Source organism: Coregonus clupeaformis, chromosome 14 (genome assembly GCF_020615455.1).
Source record: "Coregonus clupeaformis isolate EN_2021a chromosome 14, ASM2061545v1, whole genome shotgun sequence".
NCBI classification, from domain to species: Eukaryota; Metazoa; Chordata; class Actinopteri; order Salmoniformes; family Salmonidae; genus Coregonus; species Coregonus clupeaformis.
Window position 1 is genome coordinate 26,546,356 of NC_059205.1, and position 20,308 is coordinate 26,566,663.

At 42.2% G+C, this 20,308-nt stretch overlaps 2 protein-coding genes across 2 annotated transcripts in view; both read left to right on the forward strand.

Moving 5' to 3' along the window:
• The first annotated feature begins 1,573 nt into the window (after positions 1–1,573).
• LOC121581096 (zinc finger protein 135-like) lies at positions 1,574–8,947 on the forward strand. Its single transcript, XM_041896475.1, has 4 exons — positions 1,574–1,877; positions 1,969–2,090; positions 3,680–3,794; positions 7,478–8,947. The coding sequence occupies exons 1-4, from the start codon at positions 1,670–1,672 to the stop codon at positions 8,599–8,601; spliced, it is 1,569 nt and encodes a 522-aa protein (XP_041752409.1). The 5' UTR covers positions 1,574–1,669; the 3' UTR covers positions 8,602–8,947.
• Positions 8,948–19,375: 10,428 nt separating this feature from the next.
• LOC121581094 (zinc finger protein 263) overlaps positions 19,376–20,308 on the forward strand; it is a 29,151-nt gene continuing 28,218 nt past the window's right edge. The window contains exon 1 of the mRNA XM_045224770.1: positions 19,376–19,719. Coding sequence (XP_045080705.1) covers positions 19,506–19,719 — 214 coding nt within the window. The 5' untranslated portion in view covers positions 19,376–19,505. The remainder of the gene's footprint in view (positions 19,720–20,308) is intronic.

The window sequence follows — 20,308 nt, forward strand, 5'->3', positions numbered from 1 at the left end:
CGCTGAGGAGATCTGGAACGTTGCACACACTCGTCTCCAGCGGCCGTCACGGATCCCCCCGGTACTGCTGCTCATTCCGTTCACCAGCTCCGGAGGTCTACATCACCGGCCTTCTAGGCGTCACTGACCTGGTTCATTACCACCAACCCTGGACTGTCTCGTCTCATTACGCACACCTGGTTCCCATTCCCCCTGATTAGTAGGTGTATATATGTGCCCGCTGTTCCCCATTGTCCTTGTCGATTATTGTCCCATGTCCGTTGGTCTCGTGAGTACCGTGTATTGTGCTCTTGTAATTACGGGTCTTGTGCCGTGTATTATTTAGAGGTTTACACCTCGCTCTTTTGTTTGGGTCACATCCCTGTATATATATATATATATATATATATATATATATATATATATATATATACACACGTGTTTGTTTTGGGCTTCGTCACCGTCTTTTTTCATGACGTACCTTGTGTTGGGTGGAGTAAATAAAAAAAGATAATACGTATTCCTGCGCCTGTCTTCTAATCATTATACAACGTGACATATGGCATATAGAAGCAAAACAGATGGACATCATGAAAATGATCGGAGAGGTTGAGGGACAGAGGAAGTTCAGGATTAAAAACAAAAAAAATTGAAATATTGTAAAATTGACTATGTCCATAAAATGTATATAGTATGTATTAGCTGGAAGTAGAGGCCTAAGCATTGTTGTTCACTAGTTTACTCCAATTAGGGGAGGGGTGGTGGGGTTGGAAAGTAATAAAGAAAAATATTTTTTTTTAAAGGATATGTATGTATTTGTATGTGTGTGTGTATACACATATATATATATACATATATATATGTATATATATATATGCGAGACAAAAACGTGGGGGATTGGAAGTGATGCAGACAATTACATTGATGGAAGTTACAATCTATCTGCAATATTAAAGCTGATCTAGCCCTACATTTAAAAAAATAAAAATAAATAAAGCAAAACCCTGGAATGAGTAGGTGTGTCCAAACTTTTGACTGGTACTGTAAATCAGGTATAATGCATGTAGCCTAGTATGCAAGTTACTTGAAATATATATTTACATTAAGCTAGTTTATAGTCTTTGTTCCCCATGTCAAACAAGTTATATACCCTTTTCGATCCTTTAATAAATACTATACCACATTTTCAGAATGGTTTATTAGGTTGTGTTGATGAGAATGGAGATGACAATATTAATGACAATATTTGATCATATATAAACCATGAGTTTTTAAGAATGGTTGAAGTATTTTACGTTTTACTACAGTGCTTCATGCCTTATGCATTCATAACCATGTGAGCCACTCCATTGTAATGCGCTCTCCTGGGCCCTACATGTAGCCATTTCTATTGACTAAAAAGAGAATACGTTTTAAAACGTCTTCGTTTTTGTCAATAGATATGGCTACCCTACATGCAGACTAGAACAGACTATCGTATTTGCCTTGACCTTACTAGTTCTACCAATTTTGAAGGGCTGTTGCAGTCTGTCTTTACGGTAATAAATACTTGCGTCACGAGTTGAACCCAAATGCGACTGCAGTTGCGCACGCATCTCCCACGTTTATCAACGTCTACGGATTGTTTCTTGCACATTAGCTGGGAAATTGTAGACTTTTTATTTCACACAGATAATACAAATCTGACAAGATGGCCAGCTGCAATTTTCAGGCTCAGTTTGTATCCATTATGGAGGTATTAGCTAAAGCAGCTGTAGCAGAAATAAACAAACGTGTTGATGATAGCTGTGCAGTTATACGTTTGGAAATGACCCAAAGCCAGCGAGATATCGATGTACTGAAAAGGAAGTGTCAAATGATGGAGGGCGAGCTGAAGAAGACACGAGTCAGGAGAAAAGGTAATGTGTTATTCATGATAAATTGATTGCATATGCAAAACCCAAATGCGTGAATAGCCCTAATATTGGACTGAATGCAATTATTTTCAAGTTGTTTACCCCATGGCATCAGAGAGATCTTCATATCCAGTCAAGATTGTTTTGAACAAGCAGAGGAGTAGCTCACAGTGGAGATACGAAGAGATTGCTGTTGAAGAGGACTCTCAACCCCAGGTGTGATACATCACCTTTTACAATTAGACGTGACCTCTCGGATCAAATATGTTCAAATCAAATTTGATTAGTCATGCTTCGTAAATAGGTGTGGACTAACAGTGAAATTAAAGAAAATAGAGAAATAATAGAAAAATGAAACACATAATAATAGATACACAATGAGTAACGATATCTATACAAGGGGTATCAGTACCGAGTCGATTTGCAGGGGTATGAGGTAATTGAGGTAGATATGCATATATCTAGGAATAAAGTGACAGTAGCAGCAGCGTATGTGATGAGTCAAAGTTAGTTAAATTAATGCAGATAGTCCAGGTAGCTATTTGGTTAACTATTTAACAGTTTTATGTCTTGGGGGTAGAAGCTGTTCAGTGTCATTTTGGTTCCAGACTGGGTGCATCGGTACTACTTGCTGTGTGGTAGCAGAGAGACGGGTGGCTGGAGTCTTTGACAATTTTAAGGGCCTTCCTCTGATACTGGCTGGTATAGAGGTCCTGGATGGCAGGGAGCTCGGCCCCAGTGATTTACTGGACAATACGCACTACCCTCTGTAGCGCGTTGCGGTCGGATGCCAAGCAGTTGCTATACCAAGTGGTGATGCAGTCAGTCAAGAGCTCTCAATGGTGCAGCTATATAACTTTTTGAGGATTTGAGGGGGAAGACGCGTTGTCGTGCCCTCTTCACGACTGTGTTGGTGTGTTTGGACCATGATATATCCTTTGTGATGTGGGCACCGAGGAACTTGAAGCTCTCGACCCGCTCTACTACAGCCCTGTCGATGTGAATGGGGGAGTGCTCAGCCCTCCGTTTCCTGTAGTCCACAATCAGCTCCTTTGTCTTGCTGACGTTTAGGGATAGGTTGTTGTCCTGGCACCACACTGCCAGGTGTCAGACCTCCTCCCTATAGGCTGTCTCGTTGTCGTGATCAGGCCTACCACCATCGTGTTGTCGGGCAAACTTAATGCTGGTGTTGGAGCTGTGTGCTGCCACGCAGTCATGGGTGAACAGAGAGTACAGGAGGGGACTAAGCACGCACCCCTGAGGGGCCCCATTGTTGAGGGTCAGCGTGGCGGATGTGTTGTTTTCTACCCTCACCACAAGGGGGCGTCCATCAGGAAGTCCAGGATCCAGTTGCAAAAGGAAAGGGGGATACGAGGTGTTCAGTCCCAGGGTCCTTAGCTTACTGATGAGCTTGGAAGGCACTATGATGTTGAACGCTGAGCTGTAGTTAATTGAACAGCATTCTCACGTAGGTGTTCCTTTTGTCCAAGTGGGAAAAGGCAGTGTGGAGTACAATAGAGATTGCATAATCTAGGGATCTGTTGGGGCGGTATGCGAATCGGAGTGGGTCCAGGGTGTCTGTGATGATGATGATGCCATGACCAGCCTTTCAAAGCATTTAATGGCTACAGATGTGAGTGCTACAGGGCGATAGTCATTTAGACAGGTTACTTTGGCGTTCTTGGGCACAGGGACTATGGTTATTGGAATATCAGGAGAATTTACCGCTTTTGTGTGACTTATTAGTATTGAAAGGGTTATATATGGTGTGTGTCCAGAGTAATAACCTCAGTCCCCTGTTACAGCCTACAGATGTGGAGCAAAGAGCGGAGACTGAACCCATACTGATCAAAGATGAGGAGACAGCAGAGGATGTGTGGAAGACTGACCCTCAGGAAGAGCTCAGGATCACTGGAGAGGGTGGGTGCTGACATAAGGGGTCCTGTGTTGTCTGTCTATGGAAGACTGTGTTGGTGTGGTTGTATGCACGTTCCAAATTGCTACATTGGTGTTGAGTGTTTTGTGTTTTGGCATATGGAGCATGTACACACACAGTCAGTTCTAAAGCAGTTATGTTTTGCAACTGCTAACCCCTTGCACTTGTAGAAATTGGCCTAAATGGATAGGGCCACATTTAAATGTTTCTAACAGAAGAACTATAAAAAAGCATATGGATGACCATGGTCGCCCGGTCAAACTGAGCAATCGGTGGAGAAGGGCCTTGGTCAGGGAGGTGACCAAGAACCCGATGGCCACTCTGACAGAGCTTTAGAGTTCCTCTGTGGAGATGGGAGAACCTTCCAGAAGGACAACCATTTCTGCAGCACTCCACCAATCAGGCCTTTATGGTAGAGTGGCCAGACGGAAGCCACTCCTCAGTAAAAGGCACATGACAGCCCGCTTGGAGTTTGCCAAAAGGCACCTTAAGATTCTCAGACCATGAGAAACAAGATTCTCTGGTCTGATGAAACCAAGATTGAACTCTTTGGCCTGAATGCCAAGCGTCACTTCTGGAGGAAACCTGGTACCATCCCTACGGTGAAGCATGGTCATGGCAGCATCATGCTGTGGAGATGTTTTTCAGCGGCAGGGAATAGGAGACGAGTCAGGATAGAGGAAAGATGAATGGAGCAAAGTACAGAGAGATCCTTGATGAAAACCTGCTCCAGAGCACTCAGGACCTCAGACTGGGGCGACGGTTCACCTTCCAACAGGACAATGTGCACACAGCCAAGACAACACAGGAGTGGCTTCGGGACAAGTCTCTGAATGTCCTTGAGTGGCCCAGCCAGAGCCCGGACTTGAACCCGATCGAACATCTCTGGAGAGACCTGAAAATAGCTGTGCAGCGACACTCCCCATCCAACCTGACAGAGCTTGAGAGGATCTGCAGAGAAGAATAGGAGAAACTCCCCAAATACAGGTGTGCCAAGCTTGTAGCGTCATACCCAAGAAGGTTTGAGGCTGTAATCGCTGCTAAAGGTGCTTCAACAAAGTACTGAGTAAAGGGTCTGAATACTTATGCAAATGTGATCTTTCCGTTTTTTTGCTTTGTCATTATGGGGTATTGTGTGTAGATTGATGAGGGGGAGAAAAAAAACTATTTAATCCATTTTAGAATAAGGCTGTAACGTAACAATGTGGAAAAATTCAAGGGGTCTGAATACTTTCAGAATGTTGTGTATGTATGTACACTACCAGTCAAAAGTTTGGACACACCTACTCATTCAAGGCTTTTTCTTTATTTGTACTATTTACTACATTGTATAATAATAGTGAAGACATCGAAACTATGAAATAACACGTCATGTAGTAACCAAAAAAGTGTTAAACAAATCAAAAGATATTTTATATTTGAGATTCTTCAAATAGCTACAATTTGCCTTGACAGCTTTGCACACTCTTGGCATTCTCTCAACCAGCTTCATGAGGTAGTCACCTAGAATGTATTTCAATTAACAGGTGTGCCTTGTTAAAAGTTCATTTGTGGAATTTCTTTCCTTCTTAATGCGTTAGGGCCAATCTGTTGTGACAAGGTAGGCGGGGGTATACAGAAAATAGCCCTATTTGGTAAAAAACCAAGTCCATATTATGGCAAGAACAGCTCAAATAAGCAAAGAGAAACGACAGTCCATCATTACTTTAAGACATGAAGGTCAGTCAATACGGAACATTTCAAGAACTTTGAAAGTTTCTTCAAGTGCAGTCGCAAAAACCATCAAGCGCTATGATGAAACTGGCTCTCATGAGGACCGCCACAGGAATGTAAGACCCAGAGTTACAGAGGATAAGTTCATTAGAGTTACCAGCCTCAGAAATTGCAGCCCAAATAAATGCTTCACGGAGTTCAAGTCACAGACACATCTCAACATCAACTGTTTAGAGGGGACTGTGTGAATCAGGCCTTCATGGTCGAATTGTTGCAAAGAAACCACCAAATTTGAGATTTTTGGTTCCAACCGCCGTGTCTTTGTAAGACGTAGAGTAGGTCAACGGATGATCTCCACATGTGTTGTTCCCCCGTGAAGCATGGAGGAGGAGGTGTGATGGTGTGGGGGTGCTTTGCTGGTGACACTGTCTGTGATTTATTTAGAATTCAAGGCACACTAACCAGCATGGCTACCATAGCATTCTGCAGCGATACGCCATCCCATCTGGTTTGGGCTTAGTGGGACTATCATTTGTTTTTCAACAGGACTATGACCCAACACACCTCCAGGCTGTGTAAGGGCTATTTGACCAAGAAGGAAAGTGATGGAGTGCTGCATCAGATGACCTGCCCTCCACAATCCCCCGACCTCAACCCAATTGAGATGGTTTGTGATGTCGGCCGCAGAGTGATGGAAAAGCAGCCAACAAGTGCTCAGCATATGTGGGAACTCCTTCAAGACTGTTGGAAAATAATTCCAGGTGAAGCTGGTTGAGAGAATGCCAAGAGTGTGCAAAGCTGTCATCAAGGCCAAGGGTGGCTATTTGAAGAATATAAAATATAAAATATATTTTGATTTGTTTAATACTTTTTTGGTTACTACATGATTCCATATGTGTTATTTCATAGTTTCGATGTCTTCAATATTATTCTGCAATGTAGAAAATAGTAAAAATAAAGAAAACCCCTTGAATGAGTAGGTGTCCAAACTTTTGACTGGTGCTGTGTGTGTGTTTGTTACAACCATCCCAGCTCTGCAGATTTTGCTGCAAAGTGACAATCATTACATCACTTCTTTTGGTATTGCCCATATGTAGCTTCTTTTTGGTTGCAGGTTGAGGAATGGCTGAAGTATTGCAACATTTTACCTGGAGCTAACTCTGCAAATAGCACTGCTAGGTGATTTGAAAAATCATAGTCAATTGATCAATAATATTCATAGCAAAAAAATTTTTTACATTTATCTGTAGAAACTATGAGAACAGAAAGGTTCAGAACTTTTGTGAAACAATACAGTTGAAAAATGCTGGATGATCTTCAGAGATAGATTGGAGGGGTTGAGGGTAGCTGAAGGGTGGGACTAAAAATAATTTCAGTCGCATCTCGCGCCCTACACTTAATAATAATAATATGCCATTTAGCAGACGCTTTTATCCAAAGCGACTTAGTCATGTGTGCATACATTTTACGTATTGTCTGTCCATCGCGCATGTAAACAATAACTTGCCCGCTCCATAGCAAGCGGCTCTATCCGCTCTGATTGGTGAACTAATTTAATGTTGAGTTAATGTAAAAACATTAATAGGTTTGAGGTTTTAAAAAGGAGCAGAAAGAAACAATATAAACTGTACTTTTTGGGGGTTTGAACCGGTTCAGAACTTTATTTTGCAGGTTGGAATAGTGGAACAGAACGAAAAAAATTATGGTTCCTTTTCAGAAAGAAAAGATTGGAAAATAATTTCGGTTCCAACCCCTGGTCAAAACCCATACAGCGCTGTGAAGTGGAGAATCTGAACTCTGACGTCATGTATAGCATGTTACTGTACAGCCACTGCATTCCAATTTAGTCGCTTATCAATGACAAAATCTGCAATTTTCAACCTGTATAGGGGCTGAGTGGCAAGGGCTACGGGTCTTCTGTAATGTTTATTTTATGTTTATCCCAAATCTTTAGAGTCTGGTTCCAAGGCTGAGCAACCACCATCCTTTGAGCAACGGCACTGTGATGAGGACTTCATCACACACCTCAACATATCTCCTGAAGACTCAGTGGAACATTACCCCAATTCTGATGGTCCAGAGGAACCAGGCACACCCCGGCTCGCGTCTACAGAGGTGTTCAGCACAGAGCAGCACCGGCCAGCCGAGGACGAGGACTCACTAGAGCTTGTGATGGTGAAGGATGAGAAAAAGGAGGAGCTGGATCAGACCACAGCCCTGGCAGGACCTGACCAGTTTGTCATGGATGAAACTGATGGACAGCTGTGGACCTCTGTGGATCCAGGCAGAGACACTGATGGCCACCCAGATTTCTCCTTTCATGCCACAGAAGAATACTCTCAGAATATCTCAATTTTCCCATCTCATAGTGGGCTGCCATCTGTTCCTACTATGACAGATGATGTAGGGCCATCGCTTCACTCTTCTATAGGGAAACCACATGCTAACATGTTCAGTGCAGCAGCACACATGAAAAGACATGTCAGGACATTGGCTGATGAGACTAGACAACAGATGCCAGAAGGACAGAGCAGCGAGAGACTGAACTCAAATAATGACGGAAATAATTTAGCTCTACAGTCAAGGCAGCATCAGTACAGAGCTTCAGAAGCAACAGTGAGATTGAGTGAGGGCATGACAGGGTCAAACATGGCCACCACCTCCACCTTCTCTGGATACAGCCTGAGTCGCAGTAGTTTTAACATGGTGAAGAGAATGAGGACTCAGTGGAGGTCGGGTGGCACCACCGAGAGGCGTTTCAGCTGCACCTTCTGTGGGAAGAGCTTCCAGCGTTTCAGCCAGCTCAAAGTGCACCTCCGGAGTCACACCGGAGAAAAACCTTACACCTGCGAACAGTGTGGCAGGAGTTTCACCAAGCAGTGCAACCTGATCAGACATGCTGTGGTCCACAGCGGGGAGAAGCCCTACGAGTGCACACAGTGTGGGAAATGCTTCACCCAGCGCTCCAGTATGAAGTCACATCAGAGAACTCACATAGGAGAGAATCCAGTGTCTCAACATGTGGTACCTGCATACCCTAGGGATCCACACACAAGTTTTAATGTCGTCTCAGACTAAATGGAACAAATAGAACATAATTGCATAGTTTTTCGGTAAAACGTTCTATGGGAAAATGTGGTCCAGAAGTTATTTTGAGACATTTTAACAAGCCTTTCCTCCCAATTGATTCGTGAACTGGTTTTCATGTTTGACTGTTGATGGCTCCTCACTTTCATTTTAACAAACAATTTATTTACAACTGGTAACATCAAAATCATACAAACCATTAAATATGTAATATCATAAACATGTTATATTGAATGGAATGCATTTAAAGAAAGAGTCAATCTGCGCTTTTAGATAAAGAACATACTGTATATACAGTGGGGAGAACAAGTATTTGATACACTGCCGATTTTGCAGGTTTTCCTACTTACAAAGCATGTAGTGGTCTGTCATTTTTATCATAGGTACACTTCAACTGTGAGAGACGGAATCTAAAACAAAAATCAAGAAAATCACATTGTATGATTATTTTAATAATTAATTTGCATTTTATTGTATGACATACGTATTTGATCACCTACCAACCAGTAAGAATTCCGGCTCTCACAGACCTGTTCGTGTTTCTTTAAGAAGCCCTCCTGTTCCCCACTCATTACCTGTGTTAACTGCACCTGTTTGAACTCGTTACCTGTATAAAAGACACCTGTCCACACACTCAATCAAACAGACTCCAACCTCTCCACAATGGCCAAGACCAGAGAGCTGTGTAAGGACATCAGGGATAAAATTGTAGACCTGCACAAGGCTGGGATGGGCTACAGGACAATAGGCAAGCAGCTTGGTGAGAAGGCAACAACTGTTGGCGCAATTATTAGAAAATGGAAGAAGTTCAAGATGACGGTCAATCACCCTCGGTCTGGAACTCCATGCAAGATCTCACCTCGTGGGGCATCAATGATCATGAGGAAGGTGAGGGATCAGCCCAGAACTACACGGCAGGACCTGGTCAATGACCTGAAGAGAGCTGGGACCACAGTCTCAAAGAAAATCATTAGTAACACACTACGCCGTCATGGATTAAAATCCTGCAGCGCACGCAAGGTCCCCCTGCTCAAGCCAGCGCATGTCCAGGCCCGTCTGAAGTTTGCCAATGACCATCTGGATAATCCAGAGGAGAAATGGGAGAAGGTCATGTGGTCTGATGAGACAAAAATAGAGCTTTTTGGTCTAAACTCCACTCGCCGTGTTTGGAGGAAGAAGAAGGATGAGTACAACCCCAAGAACACTATCCGAACCGTGAAGCATGGAGGTGGAAACATCATTCTTTGGGGATGCTTTTCTGCAAAGGGGACAGGACGACTGCACCGTATTGAGGGGAGGGTGGATGGGGCCATGTATCGCGAGATCTTGGCCATCAACCTCCTTCCCTCAGTAAGAGCATTGAAGATGGGTCGTGGCTGGGTCTTCCAGCATGACAACGATCCGAAACACACAGCCAGGGCAACTAAGAAGCATCTCAAGGTCCTGGAGTGGCCTAGCCAGTCTCCAGACCTGAACCCAATAGAAAATATTTGGAGGGAGCTGAAAGTCCGTATTGCCCAGCGACAGCCCCGAAACCTGAAGGATCTGGAGAAGGTCTGTATGGAGGAGTGGGCCAAAATCCCTGCTGCAGTGTGTGCAAACCTGGTCAAGAACTACAGGAAACGTATGATCTCTGTAATTGCAAACAAAGGTTTCTGTACCAAATATTAAGTTCTGCTTTTCTGATGTATCAAATACTTATGTCATGCAATAAAATGCAAATTAATTACTTAAAAATCATACAATGTGATTTTCTAGATTTTTGTTTTAGATTCCGTCTCTCACAGTTGAAGTGTACCTATGATAAAAATTACAGACCTCTACATGCTTTGTAAGTAGGAAAACCTGCTAAATCGGCAGTGTATCAAATACTTGTTCTCCCCACTGTAGGAGCCATTTAGTATGTGTTGTCTAGTTAGTGTTTGTCTATCTGGGATGTAATATCTTGCCACACGGGACAATCTCATATCAAGTCAGGTTAATACCTTAACTTTATTTCCTGAGTTATATTTTGAAGTTACTCTGCTGCCTTAAAATGTTACGTTATGTCAACTAAGCTAGGCAATCAAATATGTGTTTCAGTGTAATAGCATACGTCTTACATGTATGTTCATAGAACTTTACATTTGACATTTGGGAAACCACACTTTTCCTGACACCATAGGTAATGTATAAAACTGGTCATCTGAATCAAATATCATTAGATACTGTAGATGGATAAGAAATAGATTGATATGATTAGTAGTTTTAATAATGTACTGGTTAATTGAGTTGCCAAGTAACAGAGGCGGAGATAATGGGGGAGATATACAGAATTATACAAAGGGTGGGTCTAATCCTGGATGCTGATTTGTTAAAACTGCATTCTAGCCAGTGTCAATTTAAGTGATAATGCCGCAGAAGCCGGTGTTTGGAGGATATATTGGCATGGGTGTTGCAAACCGTGCCAATATATCCTCCAAACACCGGCTTCTCTGGCATTACCACTTTTATACAACGGGAAAGCAACATATTCTTATCCCTTGCTTGCTAACTACGGCTAATTTACAGTCACGTCAAACAGTGCATCCAGAATAACAGCAAAGTAGCTACATTTGCATTTGTTTAAGCTGTTTTCTAGTGACATTTATTTGGATACATCCTTAACAATGAGCTAATGATGCACGATTTCGCTTGGCATAGAAAATGTGCTCACTCGTCAGGACACTGTTGTTCAGAGGAGCTAGCCAACAACACAGCTAACACAATCACTTCAAACTGAAGCTGGAAAGACTTCAAACTAGTTGCACTTCGTTTAGTTTTACCTGTTTTCTATTGATAGTTCTTTATATATATCCATAAAAATGATGCTGATTCATGATTTCGGCTGGCTGAGAAAAGCTGCCTACCTGTCGGTCTCATCCTGACTCCCGACACGTTCATTACTATGGGACAGCTGGAGATCGAATTTGAAATTTGCAAATGTTGGAGACAAATCTCTGCTGTTGAAAACGAAATGTCTGTTGTGCGATAATGTCTAGATGCTTTTTATAGTGACGACCAAGTTCATAAATTGCCTGGCTGGACTGATGAGACAGTGGGTTGCGCAGTCAGATGGAACAGAGTAAATAGGCATTTTAAAGTCATCGATTTAGCCGGTGTTAACTTGTGGAATAGACACGAGCTGGAATGCGGTTTTAACCAATCAGCATTCAGGATTAGACCCCAAAAATTGATCTCTCATTGGCCCATTGAGGATTAACGTTTCAGGATGAGATATATGGCGCTTTCAAGACAACTGGGAACTCTGTGGGGGAAAACTAGGTCAAATCATGACTTCAGTGATCTTCAGGTCAGAAAGTCAGAGCTCTACAAAGATGCCTAAATTTCCGACATGGAATTCCGAGTTGGATGACCGTTCAACAAAAAATAATCCCAGTCGAAGCTTGTTTTTTCCCGAGTTCCCAGTTGTTCTGAATGCGGAAATACATTTCTCAGACAGTCTAAATCAAGAATCGGCATCATTTTTATGGATATATACAAAGAAATGTAAATAGAAAAACAGGTCAAACAAAACAAAATGCATCTAGTTTCCTGTCTTTCCAGCTTCACTTTAAGTGATTGTGTTAGCTGTGTAGTTGGCTAGCTCCTCTGAGCAGTGTCCCAACGAGAGAGCACATTTTCTATGCCAGGCGAAATCGCGCATCATTAGCGCATTGGCTGTATCCATAGACATTAAAACCGGATGTATCATGTATCCATATACACTACCAGTCAAAAGTTTGGACACACCTACTCATTCAAGGGTTTGTCTTTATTTTTACTATTTTTTACTTTGTAGAATAATAGTGAAGACATCAAAACTATGAAATAACACACGGACTCATGTTGATCTGTGGCATTGTGTTGTGTGACATAACTGCACATTTTAGAGTGGCTTTTTATTGTCCCAAGCACAAGGTGCACCTGTGTAATGATCATGCTGTTTAATCAGCTTCTTGATATGCCACACCTGTCAGATGGATGGATTATCTTGGCAAAGGAGAAATGCTCACTAACAGGGATATAAACAAATTTGTGCACAAATTGAGAGAAATAAGCTTTCAGTGTGTGCAACATTTCTGGGATATTTTATTTCAGCTCATGAAACATCGGACCAACACTTTACATGTTGCATTTATATTTTTGTTCAGTATAGTATAAGACCGCTTTCTAGAGTCTCTTTGAATGCATTCCCAATGTCTCCATGGTGTGTGTTTCTGTCTGTGTGTTTATAAAAAAGGCCCCTGTGTAGGCTGCCTTTACATTCGTTTAATATAATATAATATGCCATTTAGCAGACGCTTTTATCCAAGGTGACTTACAGTCATGTGTGCATACATTTTTTACGTATGGGTGGTCCCGGGGATCGAACCCACTACCCTGGCGTTACAAGCGCCATGCTCTACCAATTGAGCTACAGAGGACCACAGTAGACAGTAATTTAACTGGTATGTGTTAGTGATGCCCCATCAATTTATGTATAGAGGACAGCCAATTGTACTGTACTATACTGTATCAAATCAAACTTTATATAGCACATTTCATACAAGAGATGCAACTCAAAATGCCCCACTGCAACCTACTGTACCATAATGTAGCCTAAAATACTGTACTGTAATCTACTGTACTGTAGTGCTCTGTACAATACTACAGTATAGTGCAGCCTACTGTACAGCACTGTGCTGTATTGTACTGTACTAAAGCATACTGTGCGTGCGCCCTGTGTCATGTAAAAATCTTTCCAGCGTCAAATAGTTCCCAATCGTTGTGATTGTGACGTCATGTTGGAAAAAATGTCACAGTGTGAAAATGTTCCCAGCCAATAATTGCATTCGCGTCTGTGTGGATGGCTAAACTCGTGCAAATGTTTCTCTCACACACCCTTGCCCTCGATTTAGCTAGTTAACTAGCATAATTTGCTGTAAACTGGTCGAGATGGCTTGTTCTCAAGAGGTGTGCCGTTTGAACTTGTTTGTTTAGCTACCTAACTAACTAGCTAACAAACAAATATATGCACTGTCAATCGACAACGTAGCGCCCAAGGTTTTGCAATCGCAAAAAATCTCTCCTCACATCAACCCTCAGCACTTTGACGCGAGAGTCCGGGAATTTCTATGCTGACCTCACGCCTCAACAAGCTTCTGATTGGTCAGAGTCAATACTCCTGGCCACCATTGATTGGCAAATGTGTGAAGCAAATGCGCGTGCCCACAACCGTTTTTCGAGGTCAAGGGAGTGTGTGAGAGAAACATCCGCACGAGCTCAGCCATCCACATAAAGAGATGCGCGTGCAATTATTGAACTGGGAATATTTTCATGCTGGGATAGATTTTTACATGACACCCTGCCTCAAATAGTGGTGGCAAACTTCTTCAGCCAATCACAAATAAGAGAAATGACTCCTCTTGGAGTAATTATTGGATTTGTTTAAAGCTGAGAACCAATGACCAATATTGTGGTTTAACTTTGCCACACCTGATCCCCCCCACCTCTTCATAAAACCCAGAGAGATACACACAGACAGACATAAACCAGCCTAGGCCTGATCAGATGGATAACCTTACCTTCAAACTTTGAGATGAGTGACTCAAAATTCCAATCAGACAGTTTTTCTTTGACCAAATTGTCCATGGAATCTCTAAGAGAAAATACTATTTTAAAACTGGCCAAGAATCTTTCTCTCTCTCTCTCTCTCTCTCACACACACACACACACCCTGGCCCTAACAGCGTAGCTAACTTCACCCTTTCAGCAGTGAAAACGGCTAGTATTATTAGCTAACGTTAGCGTTAACATAAATGTTTTACATCCTTGTTATTACTCACGTGAGACTAGCTACAGTACTACGGAAACGTAGCTGGCTACCGGTAACGTTAGCTAAGTTAGCTAGCTAACCAGCTAAATTATCAAGCTAGCGGTACCAAGTTGAACCTGTAGCTACAACGTTCACTTAGCTAACGTTATAACTAGCTAATGTTAGCTAAGATAGTGTTACCAGTTAGTTAGGCTAGCAAACGTTAAGCCAGAGGTCTAGAAAATAATATATTGCTGCAAAATAAAAACTTACCACGTAGAGATTTTAGTAAGATAGTGAGGCTAACGTTAAGCTACGAAAGTTATTAGCTAACGTTAGCTAGCTAGATAACGTGAGGTAAATAGACATAGCTATGTAGCTAGCTAGCTAACGTTACCGCACCACATCACAGGAAAATAGCTGTTTCGTTCCAGTTCTTTGCTAAAAGTTGTAAATGTATTGTATAAAACGTTGCCTATAACCTGAATGAAAATATGTATAATTTGTAAATTAACGTTAGCTAGTAACGTTAGTTATTTACGGGTTTCAGTCAGCAACGATGCCTTGTCCCTCTGTCTGTTGAAAAAGCTGACCAATGGTCTGAACGCTATCGCTGCATTCGCTCCCACGCGGTGTGGTGTATGGCGGGATTATTGACCCAATGCTGGGTTGTCAGAATTCACCACACTGGCTGGGTATATCTCAATAACCCAACATTTGGTCAATTATCCTGCCACAACCAAAAATGACCAAAAAAACCTGCAACCCAGCAATGGTGTCATAAAAACAACCCAGCATTTTTTTGTGTATCATCATCTAACCCAGTGGTCAACCAACCTTTTCTGAGTCACAATCACTTTCTCAGTCAAAAAGCAAGCTGAGACCTACCACTCAGATTATTATTTTTTAAACATGATTTAATAAATGTTCTGTAGGATTGAGGTTTGTGCAGTAAGTCTAATACATTATCACAGCATATTGGCTATATGCTTGGCTGGCCAATATTTTTATTCTCAGACCATATAGGCTATTTCAAAACTCGAGCTTTGATTAAAAAAATATATAGGTCATTTGGTGTAGCACTTGCTGAGCATCAATTTAAATAATTAGCAAAATGGCGCAGCAGTCTAAGACACTACATCGCAGTGTTGAGGCATCACTACTGCCTGGGATTCGGCAGTGTCACAGCTGGCCGTAACCAGGCCCATAGGGCGGCGCACAATTGGCCCAGCATCGTCCGGGTTAGGGGAGGGTTTGGCCGGGGGGCTTTCCTTGGCTCATCGCGTGCTTACAACTCCATGTGGCAGGCAGGGCGCCTGCAAGCTGACCTCGGTAGTCAGTTGAGCGGTGTTTCCTCCGACACATTGGTGCTGCTGGTGTTAAGCGAGCAGGTGTTAAGAAGCAGCGTGGCTTGGTGGGTCATGTTTCGGAGGACGCATGACTCGACCTTCGCCTCTCCTGAGCCCGTTGGGGAGTTGCAGCGATGAGACAAGATCGTAACTACCAATTGGATATCACGAAAATTGGGTAGAAAAAGGGGTAGAATTACAACCCCAAATAATAAACATAATAATTTGCTTTTTCATTTTACTGGACTGAGAGTAGCCTACCTGCATCTGATGGATGGATGGTCATGGTGCTTACAAGACAACTGGTAACTCAGGGGGAAAACAAGGTCAACTCATGTCCGTGATCTTCAGGTCGGAGCTCTAAAGATCCCTGAGTTTCCGACTTGGAATTATGAGTTGGATGACCGTTCAAAACAATTTTTCCCAGTCTGAGCTCTTTTTTTCCTCAAGTTCCCAGTTGTCTGAACGCACTGAAGTCGGAGATTTCCGAGTTCCCAGTTGTTTTGAACACCGCATTAGTCTGAGCGGAGGGAGGGAGAGAGCAGCAGAGGGTCCGCCTCTCACTGTCCCTGCTCTCCCCTTTTACATTTCTCTGGTGAGACTGACCAGAGAGAGGGGACACCTTATTCCACCTGATGGCGAAACTTGAGTGGCACAGCATCCGCATCTGCCTCATGCACAAATTCATGTTGTTCCTATGACCAGAGTAAGTTAAATATTATTCAATATTAAAATAGACACGATGAGCTGCTAATAATAAAAACGCAGGCTTATCAATACACTTGGCTACTCATTCATTTCAGCTGCGGCGCAAGTGGAAGTAGGGAGAAGTGCGTTTTATGGTTTGTAAAACGGGTGAATAAAAACAGTGTTGACCTAAGCCACCCGAGCCACGGCCTGTTCACCCCGCTATCATCCAGAAGGCGAAGTCAGTACAGGTGCATCAAAGCTGGGACCGAGAGACTGAAAAACAGCTTCTATCTCAAGGCCATCAGACTGTTAAATAGCCATCACTAGCCGGCCTCCACCCAGTACCCTGCCCTGAACTTAGTCACTGTCACTAGCCGCGGCTACCACCCGGTTACTCAAACCTGCACCTTAGAGGATGCAGCCCTATGTATATAGACATCGAACACTGATCACTTTAATAATGGTTAAATACTGCTTTACCCATTTCATATGTATATATTGTATTCTAGTCAAGGCCAGAACATTATTTGGAACATTTTAGATTATACTCAATAACCTACACACAATCTTTACAAGGAATAGGCCTGCTCTCAAAAAAACGTGGTGAGGTGCTAAGCAGTAGGCCTAGTCATTTAGCCTATTGAAAACCAATGCAAATTCGAAAATAATGCAATTTCACTCATTTTCTCGCAGTGCACATGCGGAGCATATCTAAACCAATTCTATTTGTATTTACGATAGGCTACCTGTTTATTCAGAAAAAGCAGAAGATAGTAAACATCATTAATCACAATGGTTAACCTATGCAAATTAATAGGAAAACATTCAGACCATATTCATAGGACTACATTTAGCCCAATTGGAAACACATATGGCGCAGGGAGAAGTCAAATGATCTTTGCCAGGCTGTTGTTTGTCAAATCCAGATTAAATATAGGCCTTCGTGTGCATCAAATCTGTAGGCGATAGTGGGCTAAATACATTTTCATCTTTGTCATGATCTGTGATCAAAATAGGTTGGGGAGTTTTCGGTTCCGTTTAGGCTATAGGTTATACATAAGAAGGCAACTGCACTGAAATGAATAGCCTGATTTCAATGCGATTCTACTGAAAATAAAATATTTGTTTACCTGTTAAACTGTTTGGTCTATGGATAGACCAATACCGCTTCTAAATGTTTTGTATTTTGCTATAGGCATATCCTAGCCATACCACTAATATTCTACATTCTGGAGCATTTAAATCAACAATATTTTCCGTGAGATAATGAAACTTGTTTTACATTTAAAAGTCAATGTTTTGATAGGCCTACCATGAACCCATGTTGAGGCTGAGCAACACCTTCGATAGGCTAGTCGACTATGCAGAAAGCATTATGGAGTTAGGCCTAATTATTGTTATAGCCTAGATCGCTTTATAGGCCTATACCCTAATCTGGACCATTGTTTTTTTAACCATAAAACATCATGCACGCCACAGAAATTGATAGCATAGCCTAAGGAGTGCATGGCGACAGTGAATGCCTCTGTTTAAACAGGTAAACGTGTGGTATCCTAAACTGGGAACTCGGAGAAAAAAAACTAGGTTAATTCATGACAGTGATTTCAGGTCGGAATTGGATGACAGTTCAAACCTATTTTTCTCCTTCAGAGCTCGTTTTTTCCGAGGTCCGTTGTCTTGAATGCACTGAAGTCAGAAGTCAGAGTTCCGAGTTCCCAGTTGTTTTGAACGCGGCACTAGAGACCTAGGCTACCTAATTTCTAAATAGGACTCCGACAAAGCCCTCATATCCATATTGATTTGAGAGATAGGCATACAGTGCATTCGATAAGTATTCAGACCCCTTGACTTTTTCCACATTTTGTTACATTTCAGCCTTATTCTAAAATTAATAGTCTCCCCCCTCATCAATCTACACACAATACCCCATTATGACAAACCTAAAACAGGTTTTTATAAATGTTAGCAAATGTATAGATATCTTTTTTAAATCACATTTACATAAGTATTCAGACCCTTTACTCAGTACTTTGTTGAAGCACCATTGGCAGCGATTAAAGCCTCTAATCTTCTTGGGTATGACCCTACAAGCTTGGCACACCTGTATTTTGGGAGTTTCTCCCATTCTTCTCTGCAGATCCTCTCAAGCGCTGTAAGGTTGGATGGGGAGCGTCTACACAGCTATTTTCAGGTCTCTCTAGAGATGTTTGATCGGGTTCAAATCCGGGCTCTGGCTGGGCCACTCAAGGACATTCAGAAACTTGTCCCGAAGTCACTGCGTTGTCTTGGCTGTGTGCTTAGGGTCGTTGTCCTACTGGAAGGTTCTCCCATCTCCACAGAGGAACTCTGGAGCTCTGCCAGAGTGACCATCGTGTTCTTGGTCACCTTCCTGAGTGGTGAGAGTAGTAGAGGGATACGATTGGATTTTTAGCATATATAGCAATGGTTATTAATTGTACTGAAGGGATGGAATGTAAGTCAAAGAAAATTGAGGTTGTGGTGGCAGCTGCAGAGAGGTATTTGGGTGTGCGAGACTTGACATCAGAAGAGTTACAGGGTGTGTTAAGTGGTGATGTCCCATCCTTTCAGGTTGAGGGCATGAGGTAGGAATAAATAGATTTAAATAGTGGAGTAGGGTGGTGTTAATTTTATTTTATTATACTTTTTTGAGTTTGTGTGTAGTGTTAGATGGTAGGGTATTTCTTTATTTTATTTTTATTTTATTTTTCAGGCAAGTATGAAAAATGTATGCACTCACTAACTGTAAGTCTCTCTGAATAAGAGCGTCTGCTAAATGACTAAAATGTTAAATGTAAAATATAAGGGAGTTGTACTCCAGTCTAGTAGGTGGCGGTAATGCAACATATTGGATGCCAACCGCCGTTAAACCTCATCGAAGAAGAAGAAAGAACGCGCACGCATATACCACTTACGTTGTTGTCATTTATCAATATCTACGGATTTATTAGTGTGCATTCGCTTGGAAATTGTAGACTTTACTTCACACAGAGAATACAAATCTGTAATTTGGGCTGTACAAGATGGCCAGCTGCAATTTTCAGGCGCAGATGGTATCCATTATGGAGGTATTAGCTAAAGCAGCTTTAGCAGAAATTAATAAACGTGTTGATGATAGCTGTGCAGTTATACGTTTGGAAATGACCCAAAGCCAGCGAGATATTGATGTACTGAAAAGGAAGTGTCAAATGATGGAGAGCGAGCTGAAGAAGACACGAGGACAAGTCAGGAAAAAAGGTAGTAGCTGTGTTATTCATGATAAATTGTGCTTCAGTTCGGCTGGCGTCTAGCCGAACCGAACGAGTGTGCTCGCATACTCCCTTAAAAGACCTTCGCTTGAAAAACGAGGAAGTGGCAATAGTACTGTTTGTCCATTTTGAGACGCCGTACCCAGTATACACTTCCTCAAAATAGTCAGAATTAATCTAAAATAACTCAACAAATCTGTCATTAATATTGACGTTTTTGCCGAAGATATCTCAGTCGCGCAATTTTACATCTAGCAAAGATTAAAAACAGCAGAATTTGTGAAATTGTTTATGTCATGTTGGGGTTGCGTGAGGCTTGGTGCTCACGGAATCAGTAGGCTATTAAACGCACTCAACACAAGCAGGATCTGTCTTATTTCTGTAGATATACAGTACCAGTCAAAAGTTGTGTTGGGTCTCTGGGTCTTCCTTTCCTGTGGCGGTCCTCATGAGAGCCAGTTTCATCATAGCGCTTGAGGGTTTTTGCGACTGCACTTGAATAAACTTTAAAAGTTCTTGACATTTTCCGGCTTGACTGACCTTCATGTCTTAAAGTAATGATGGACTGTCATTTCTCT

Coding starts and splice junctions, on each gene's coding strand:
- LOC121581096 (XM_041896475.1), top strand. CDS start 1,670: ATGGCCAGCTGCAATTTTCAGGCTCAGTTTGTATCCATTATGGAGGTA. Junction 2,091..3,679: donor AAGAGGACTCTCAACCCCAG/GTGTGATACATC, acceptor CCCCTGTTACAG/CCTACAGATGTGGAGCAAAG. Junction 3,795..7,477: donor GCTCAGGATCACTGGAGAGG/GTGGGTGCTGAC, acceptor CCAAATCTTTAG/AGTCTGGTTCCAAGGCTGAG.